The 9,474-nt window shown below is 50.4% G+C and overlaps 1 protein-coding gene across 1 annotated transcript; it reads right to left on the bottom strand.

Annotated features, from left to right (window-relative positions):
- Positions 1-1,835: 1,835 nt before the first annotated feature.
- Eif2b2 (eukaryotic translation initiation factor 2B subunit beta) lies at positions 1,836-9,145 on the bottom strand. The gene is made up of 8 exons (XM_059279634.1): positions 8,895-9,145; positions 8,650-8,770; positions 8,322-8,470; positions 6,606-6,769; positions 5,633-5,728; positions 4,935-5,072; positions 3,703-3,769; positions 1,836-2,321 (listed from the first exon to the last, which is right to left on the bottom strand). Exons 1-8 carry the CDS (start codon positions 9,055-9,057, stop codon positions 2,164-2,166), a joined length of 1,056 nt encoding a protein of 351 aa, XP_059135617.1. The 5' UTR covers positions 9,058-9,145; the 3' UTR covers positions 1,836-2,163.
- Between the last annotated feature and the right edge of the window lie 329 nt (positions 9,146-9,474).

Here is a 9,474-nt window from a genome sequence, read left to right as displayed (position 1 = left end):
TGAGTGAGTCAGGCTCTTCTTAGAACTTTGAGGCTGACCCTCTTTGAACTTATGACCATCCCCCACCAAAGCCCAAAGCAGAGAGAGACCTCTCAAATTGGTGTCAGCCCCAAGGTCTTTCCCTCATAAAACTTGCTTCCAACCAGCTTACCGGAGTGTGGGTATCGAACTACCCCTCCAAATCACTCAGGGTTGTAGGTTAAACATGCAGATTCCTAAGCTCCTTCCCTCCATCTGGGCACTGCCACAAGAGCCTTTGTGACAAGATCTCCTGTCTTTAGACCAGTGGGTGCTAACGGAGTCGCTTGGTTCACCTTCAGGGTCTTTCTACATTGTGAAGTACCACACCTAAGACTGGAATCTATGTCAAGTAAAATTAGCTTGCTGTCACTGGTGATCTTCCAGCTTTTGATTCTGCATGTATGTGCCATGGTTTAGGGTCACATTACATACAGCCTCTCACCCTAGTGGAATACAAAGTGGACTTCCTTACAGCTATCTCCCACTCCAAAGGGTAACGTGAGGACCTCTGACAGGTGGTCCATCATTTCTAACCGAATGGAATGATGTTAGCCAGCTGTAGCCAACTACAACCTCTGGAAGGCTGCTGTGCTCACCACTGGGCCACCGACTCACGGGGGAAGCCACACACCTGTCGTTTGGGATTGACCAGATCTGAGTCTTCAGAAAAGCAAGAAACTGGGATTTGTTAAATGTGTTGCTCCATAGATTTTTTTTTTTTTTTTTTTTTTTAGCTTTTCAAGATAGGGTTTCTCTGTGAAGCCCTGGCTGTCCTGGAACTTGCTCTGTAGACCAGGGTGGCCTCAGACTCAGAGATCTGCCTGCCTCTGCCTCCCAAGTGCTGGGATTAAGGGCGTGTGCCACCACCACCTGGCCTCTCCAGACTTTTTTAAGTTTTATTTACATATGTATGTCTGCACACTAGTAAACAGCATCAGATCCCATTACAGATGATTGTGAGCCACCATGTGGGTACCAGGAATTGAACTCAGGACCTCTGGAAGAACAGCCAGTTCTCTGTCTCTCTCTCTTTTTTTTTTTTTTTTTGAGACAGGGTTTTTCTGTGTAGTTTTGGTGCCTGTCCTGGATCTCGCCCTGTAGACCAGGCTGGCCTCGAACTCACAGAGATCCGCCTGGCTCTGCCTCCCAAGTGCTGGGATTAAAGGCGTGCGCCACCACCGCCTGGTGCAGTCAGTTCTCTTAACCACTGAGCTCTCTCTCCAACCCCTCTCTAGACTTTAATATTGAGCACTAAAGCAAATTACAGGCTGGGAAACCCAGGCTTTTGAAATGCTTTCAATGCAGACACTGCTGTCCCGCTGCTTCAGAAGGAAGCCTCCCCTGCAGTCCAGTGTTGCAGTGTGAACACCTATTGACTTTACCTTCCTGCATTGAGGACACAGGCCGACATTACTGCTGCACTGATCGTTCTTGAGTCCCCGTGTTTCTTCAAGTAATTCTGCAGGCGTAGGCTCCAGGCTGCCTCCAGACCTCCCCGCTAAGGAGCCCTCATCCTCTTCTAAAAGGGCAGCTTTGAGCCACTTCCCCTCTTCTCAAGATCCGACGCAGCTGTCTGGAAGTGGACCCCAGGACGGTGTAGTTTAAGCTCTGAGATGCTCACGTCTTGAAGCCATTACCGTAGATTACTGAAGTCGGGCCCTTCCAGTGAGCTGGAGGAGGAGACTGAGTGCTCTTCTTCCTGCTTCTGCTTTAGCTTCCCCTCTAACCACGGCCTCTATGCACACACAGAAAGAGCCGCGCGGCTGCTGCTCCAGCTCATTCAGAGCTCTGCACAAGAATAAACCAACTCCAGGGAGTTTCCAGTAGCTTTTATTGGCACAGCCTAGGAAAAGGTCGGAAGCCATTTCTGGGCAAACACCAACCCAGCGAAGAGTCATGGTATGTGTAACACACCACAGAGCCAGAAGGTTGAAGTTCCTGAAACAACACAGCCTGGTCACAAAGTGGGCCCAAATCAACAGGTAAGCCCCGGAGGGTAAGGACAGTCCTGGACGCAGGCCTCACTGGGGATGAGCAGGAAGGCAGAGGCACTGAGGTTTCCAGGCTGACTCTCCCCTCTGTAGCAGCAACACGTCTCCACTCCGCTCTGGGTCCAAGCCGGTTCACTTAGGACAGGCGGTGTCAGAGGACATGGTCGTCAGGATGGTAGAGCTCGCTCATCAGGCGGTAGATGTAGGATGGTGCATTCCCACCAATGTTGGAGATAAAGAGGGTAATGAGGTCGGGGGGCACGTAGTCGAACACAGGACAGTGAACACTGACCTTCTCCAGAATGTCCCCTGCAAGACAATCGCATGCTAGAGGTGAAACTGAGGCTCCAACTCTAAGATGTGGCATAGACAGTCTAAGTTCAATAATGCAGGCATGCGAGAAAGCTGGGGCAAAACTCAACCCGGGGGACTCCCACCCATGGTTCCCATGTTTAACGTTTTCCAATGGCTGAGTCAGGTAGACCACAAGTGTGAGGTCAGCCAGAGCCGCTGTCTCAAACCAAAACAACTCCAACAACGGTAAAGCCAGGCTCTCTGCCGACTTCCATAGTGCCTAAAGTAAATTTCAAACGTGGGACTGGAGCAACAGCTCACTGGTTAAGGGAACTAGCTGCTCTTCCCGAGGACCTGGGTTTGATTTCTACCATCACATGGAAGCTCACAACCATCTATAACTCCAGTTCCAAGGGAGCCAATGTCCTTTTCCGGCTCTGAGGGCACCAGACTTCATGTGGTGTACAGATATACATGCAGGCAAAACACCCATATATAAAATTTTTTTTAAATTCAAGCTTGCAACCCTAAGGGCCCAGTCCTCCTCCACCAACCACACTAACTAGGATCTGAACCACTCCCCCCTGCTCACAACAGTCCGGCCTTCTCCAGCTGGCTAAACAGGCACGAATCTCCTGCCTTGTACAGTCCGGAAAGTTTTCCCAAATCTTCACATGGTGGAGGCCATTCATTTAGGACTCCAGCAACGTCATCTCATGAAGACCCTCCAGTCTTAGGTACAGTCCTATCACCACCAGGCTTTCTTCCTAAAGCCTCCTGGGACCCACATTCCCTTGCCTGTCATCGACAGTGGGACGGAAGTCTGTGCAAACAGGGCTCTGAGGTCTCATTATCTCCTGTACCTAGGTACAGGGAGCGCGTAACCGGCATTTCCTTTTTCTTTAGTTTTTTGAGATAGGGTCTCATCATGAGTCTCTGGTTGGCCCAGAACTCACTATATAGAGTAGGATGGTCTTGAATTTGTGATAATCCTCCTGCCTCAGCACCCTGCCCCCCAAGATTCTAACTGCCACCACCTCTGTTTAAATAAAAGGATGAAATTATTCAACTTCCAAGAAGGATCAGGCCAACAGGTGGTGCTCTGCTCTCAAAGGGTGTGTGCCACCAGCTGGCCTGCTGACAAGGCTGTGACTCACCGAGCGGAGCTGCGGCCTTCAGGAGAGGCCAGAGAAGCAGACCCCCAAACATGCGGCATCCAGGCTACAGGCTACAGGTGAGTTGGCAAGTACAAGTATTTCAGATCTTGCTGCTTTGGGCAGCCAATTCATCAAAATGATTACTTAAACAACTGTAAATGGGCGGGGACACACACACACACACACACACACACACACACACACACACACACACACACACACACACACCCCGACCGTACCTTCTGTGAAAGGAAGGACTTCTTCAGGAGCCACAAACTTGTGAAATGAATCTTCTTCACTGGGGAACTAGAAAAAAATAAATCTTGGGTTTTTGTTTTGTTTTGTTTTTCAAGACAGGGTTTCTCTGTTTAACAGCTCTGGCTATCCTGGAACTTGCTTTGTAGACCAGGCTGTCCTTGAACTCACAGAGATCCACCTGCCTCTGCCTCCCAAGTGCCAGGATTACAAGTATATGCCACCACTGTCCAGCTATAAAAATATTTTTTAGCCGGGCGGTGGAAGCACACGCCTTTAATCCCAGCACTCGGGAGGCAGAGGCAGGCGGATCTCTGTGAGTTCAAGGCCAGCCTGGTCTACAAAGCAAGATCCAGGACAGGCACCAAAACTACACAGAGAAACCCTGTCTCGAAAAAAAAAAATTTTTTTTAAAAGGGATTCAGCTATTCCACTTATAGACATATAGACAAGACATAGAGATGCATACCTAGAGAAGGTTATATATAACTGATTAAAGCAGCATTATTCACAGACGCTAAAACATGGAACTAACTCAAATGCCTATCAATAATACATGGTTGGTTAGGGCTCTGGAGAGATGGCTCAGTGGCTAAGAGCACTTAAGAGTGCTTATTGCTCTTGCAGAGGACCTGGGTTTGATCCCCAGTACCCCACAGCCATCCATAACTCACATTCCAGGGACTCTAAGGCTTTCTTCTGACCTCCTTCGGCACCAGACATGTATGTGGTATACAGATATACATGCATGCAAAAACCTCATAGACGTAAAAATTTTTAAAATCTAAATCTAAATAAATGGTTAATTAAGCTGCGGTATGTCCATGCAGACCTCCAAGCAGGCTGTTCCCATGCAAACAGTTTCTGTCTTCATTTAACAACTGCCGATATTCAGGCTGCAGAGGACAGGCCCTGAATGGATTCTGTGATCCTAGATTCAACCTGCTTGGCATTTTCACAAGTGTTTGGAGGCAATGGCAATTGGACACACAGGCCTTTTTCTGTCCCATGTTATCCTGACATTACTGATGATGGATTATAACTATCAATTCTGTTCTTGGCTCAAAACATCTATGGCTCTTTTTAGCCTGTGGTAGATCAAACCCATTAAGCAAGGGACAGATCAAAAAGAGAATCTAGAGTAAGCTGAGGGCCAGAGTTAAGCCTACACATGGGCTTCCTTCTGTCAGTTACCAGCTGGAGACAGACTGCGTACCTGTGGAGAGAGCTTGAACATGGGTGCACATACGATCAGTGGGGTGGAGTGGTGGTTTGCCGCCAGTGCCAGAGTGTGAGTTCCTGCCACAGCCCTCAGCGAACCGTTGGCCAGGATAGTCTTCGTACCAATGATCACCTTTGGAAGGAGAAGAAACATGAGGCACCCTGGGGTGGAGTCCTAACAGGCTGCATGTTCAGGCCTCTACCTTAGCACCTGCAGGACCCGCAGGCAGCAGCGGGGAAGGGAGCCTCCTAGGCTCGAGACAAGACTACAAAGTTCTAGTTTTGCCAACCATGGCATGAGATGGGAAGCTGCAACGCCTACTGTTCTTCCCCGTTCTTCCTGGAAATCTGTGTGCAGCACCTCCCAGGAAACCAAGAGCCTGGTCATTTACCGCCCACCCTTGGCACATTCTGAACACAAGTGAGAACCCAGAGCGAATCCCTCACAGCTAACACTCCTAGCTCAGTTCTTCCTCATTCTTCTCAATGCTGCAGCCATATTTAGAGGCTCTTCTACTCGAGGGCCGGTGATGTGGCTGAGAGAGCAAATCCAGCCAGCAGATTAAAACCCCCAAGTGCACACTTTCAAAGAGTGCTAGAAACCTCTCACCAGGAACCTCCCAAGACAAGAAGAGATCAGTAGTGCAGAGGCGTAACTTCCTGAGTCCCCCTGGTGACTCCAGTGCCACCCACCTTGTTGACTCTTGACATGACAGCGAAAATGGCAGCATCAGTCATCACAGTTGTCTCGATGTTTGCTTTGGACAGATTGACGGCCATTTCATGACCCTGAAACAGGAGGGAGAGGCTGATGCTAGGAGAGAGACAGTGAGAAGATCCTCAGATGTAACTGGATCTGGACGGTTCTGTAACCCAGTTTCCAGGATAACCCGTCCATCTGTGGGGCACGCGGACTGGTGAGCCACAGGGACGCTAATAAAGGGTACCCCGGAGTAGCCACAGAACTGGAAATACAACTGCTTACACAATCAAGCAAGCCGGCAAGAGAGCTCCCGGCTTGTTGTCTGACAACATCTGACAGCCTGTGTGTTTCTTTTTGAGACCTATTATTTGCTTAAGGATTGAGTGAGATCAAACACCAGCCACCCCCAAGGCAATATGCCCTACTGACTCCTGAGAGACCCAGGAACACTCAGCTTTCTTAAACTAATGTTTAAAGATATCTATAGGAACTTGAAAATCCTTAACAATCTTTTCTTTTGTTTTTTGGTGGTTTTTGTTTGTTTAGAGACAGGTTCTCACTATGTAGCCCTTGCTGGCCTGGAGTTCATTAATTAGACCAGAGTAAGATGGCTTCACACTCACAGAGATCCACCTGCCTCTGCTTCCCCAGTGCTGAGACTAAAGACCTTGCCACTATGCCTTTTTTTTTAAACTTTTTTCTTTTCTTTTACTCTTTTCTTTTCTCTCTCTTCTTTCTTCCTTTCTTTCTTTCTTTCTTTTCTTTTTTTTTTTGACACAGGGTCTTTCTATAGCCCTGGCTGTCCTTGAACTCACAGAGACCCATTTGCCTCTGCCTCCTGAGGGCTGGTATTAAAGGTGTGCACCACTGAACCTGGCATGTTAATTCACAGTTGGCTCAGACTCACCCCATCCCTCCTTCATTCCCTCTTCACTTTTCCTTAGCGACTCTAGCAGCCCTTACCTGGCAGAAAGGGGCGCACTCTGCCACAATGACATGGAACTTCCTCTTCCGGGCTGCCTCTTTAAGGAAGGCCTCCACTGTTCTGGAGAAGCCAATGGTCATGATCACCTCATTGGAGTGGATGTGCTCCAGAGCCTGGGCTGCGATGTTCTCCGTTGTACCTTCTGCGGGAACAGTTGGGCACGGCAATGTGAAACTGCCATGCCTCACCCTGACAGGCAGGGCAAAGGTTCAGAAAGGGACGCCCGCCCTCCTCACACACTGCCCGCCTGGCAGACCTGCTATCACCAGGGTTAACGGGCTCCAAGTGGAACACCCCAACCTCTCGAAGCCTCGCTCCTTGGGGTCCTCTGCCCCATCTCGCAGCAGCACCCCTACCCATCAGTCACCTGACTGCCATTGCACTAGCTCCTTACAACTGCTCTAGATGACTTAAGGCCAGAGACGGCCATCGGGCGAATCCTGGAGTGCCACCTGTAAACAGATGTCCCTAGACAGAACTCTTCCTCTGAAAGGTGGCCACACCACCTCCACTGGGAAGGGCATGGGGTGACAGTGTAAAAGAAACAGAAGAGTTTGAAAGTGGCAGTGTGGGGCACATGGTACCAGTTTGTTTTGTTTGTAAATCTCCCTTTTAAAAAAATGTTTATCTTTATTTATTTTTATTGTATGAATGTTTTGCCTGTATGTATGTCTGTTTGCCTTGTGTGTGCCTGGTTCTGGTGGAGATCAGAAGAGGACATTAGAGCCTCTGGAACAGGAGTTACAGGTGCCTGTTAGCCATTGTGTGGATGCTGGGAATTGTACCTGGGGACTCTACATGAGCATCTTTCCAGCCCCAGTACCTAGTTTTTCCATCTCTGAAGAACTGAGTATAACAAGAATCTGCAGTGAGGATGGAGGTAGGGGTGTGTGTGTGTGTGTGTGTGTGTGTGTGTGAGTGAATCACGAAGGGGTGGGTAAGAGGGCTCAGAGGGTATATGTGCTTGCTGGTTAAACCTGGAAACCTGAGTTCCATCCCTAGAATGCACATAAAGGTGGGTGGAGAGAACTCCACAAAGTTGTCCTCTGACCTCCACACATGAGCCATGGCTCACATGCTCTCCCTCCCCATCTATGCACACATAATAATAATAATAATAATAATAATAATAATAATAATAATTTTTTTTGTCTGTCCACTTTATTCCTCGGAGATTCAATTCTACCCACACAGCTTCAGTTTTGTACTCATATTTAGCTCCACTCTGTCCCTGCTCCTCCTGTACTATCCTAGTTTTAACTAAGCTCTCTCTGCCTCCTCCTCATCTTCCTCTTCATTTCTCTCCATCTTGGTTCCTTTCCCTTCCTCTCCTGGAGCTGGTCTTTGGGGAATTCACCTTCTGTTTTTGAAATGCTGGGAATTAAACCCAGGGCCTCAGGTAAGGTACTCTTCCACTGAGCTATATCCCCAGTAAGTTTATTTGCTTTAAATTTTAAAAAGAACAGTCCTAATAGAAATCTCCATCACAGCGGACTTTTAAAGAGCGGACCTGTCCTGAAAGACGGAGTTACTATGTCTTGCTGTTTTCCATCCATTCCTACCAGATGAAGAACAAACTCTGGAAAACAGAGGACTGGTAATCTCGTCCATCCCTGTCAATGAACGCTTTCTGGGGGCTTGTCTTCTCATCTGCCTGCGACCTGTCTTGTCCACTTGGTGATCAGACCTCTTACCCAGCTCCACTAGCAGCTCATTAATCGCCTCAATGATGTTGGACTTTAGTGGGGCATAATGGAAGCTGAAATCCTCGCTCAGGCCTCCGGATGTCAAGAGTTTGTGCAGGGACTCCTGCTGATCGCTCTCGTCACTGCGCCCGTGCAGTCTAAGGAGGCAACAAGACCCCAAGGGGGAGGTGGGGAAGGGTGGTCAGAGGGGGGCAACCGCAGCAGCACAGCCACATCAGAAGCTCCAAGCACTGAGAGGGGGGACACCTCGTTTAAAAACAAACAAACAAACAAACAACGCCCTTGTCCCACCCAGACCCCAGGCGGTGAACCTGACCTGCCGTACTCCTCCCGGATGATCTTGAGGACTCTCCTCACCATGTTGCCCACGGTGGTCTCGGAGGGCTGCGCGGCCGTCATCCTCCTGCCTTCTGTGCGGATCAACTCCATCAGCTCCCCTGCAACCCAACAGGGACGCGATGAGCGAGCGGGGCGGGCGGGCGCGCGCGCGGGGAGGCCTGGGTGAGTCTCAGCTCCAGGAACGGGAAGAGGCAGGGAAGCGTGGGGATGGGTCTGCCGCACCCGCGTTGCTCCAGGGGTGGTCCGTGATGAACCGGCGCAGCAGCCCCAGCGTCTCCCGAGCCATGTCCTCCGAGCTGCGCTGCCCGCCACCTCGCTTCAGAGTCTCCACGAAGCCCTCTATCCTCCCGGACAACTCCGAGCCCTTCGCCGCGGCACCCGGCATCTCCACCGCAGGACCCCAACTTGCCAAAACCTCGACTGCCAAACCACAGCGTTTCTCTTCCGGGGCGAGCGAGGTCGACTTCCGCTCGGTGAGGCACGCTGGAGCTTGGGACCCTGTAAGCCCGCCCCTCCCTCCGCGGGGGCCAATCAGAAACGCGATACCGCCGAGCTGGGCGGGCCGCCGGGAAGTGACGGCTCGAAGTGGCCTCTCGGGAGTCTGCGCGCCGATCCGGGTAGCCTTTCAGACGCAGGCCGGTCTGGTTGCTATGGGAATAGCAAGCGGTCCTCCCGCCCTGCGACCAGGGGGAGTTGCCTTCCTCTTTCCTGGCCCCGCGTACGTACCTCCTGCTGCCCGGTGGACGCCGCGAGTCCACTTCCAGGGCTCCGGACGCCCAGAAAAATGCTGTCACAGTGCGTG

The sequence above is a fragment of the Peromyscus eremicus genome, chromosome 14 (genome assembly GCF_949786415.1).
Source record: "Peromyscus eremicus chromosome 14, PerEre_H2_v1, whole genome shotgun sequence".
NCBI lineage: Eukaryota > Metazoa > Chordata > Mammalia > Rodentia > Cricetidae > Peromyscus > Peromyscus eremicus.
This window is presented reverse-complemented; position numbering and strand designations above follow the sequence as displayed.

Excerpts from the sequence above, each read along its gene's own strand:
- Eif2b2 (XM_059279634.1), bottom strand. The coding sequence starts at position 9,057 with ATGCCGGGTGCCGCGGCGAAGGGCTCGGAGTTGTCCGGGAGGATAGAG. Across the intron at positions 5,729-6,605 it reads AGTGCGCCCCTTTCTGCCAG|GGTCATGAAATGGCCGTCAA; the intron begins GTAAGGGCTGCT and ends CTCCTGTTTCAG. Across the intron at positions 3,770-4,934 it reads TGTTCAAGCTCTCTCCACAG|TTCCCCAGTGAAGAAGATTC; the intron begins GTACGCAGTCTG and ends ATTTTTTTCTAG.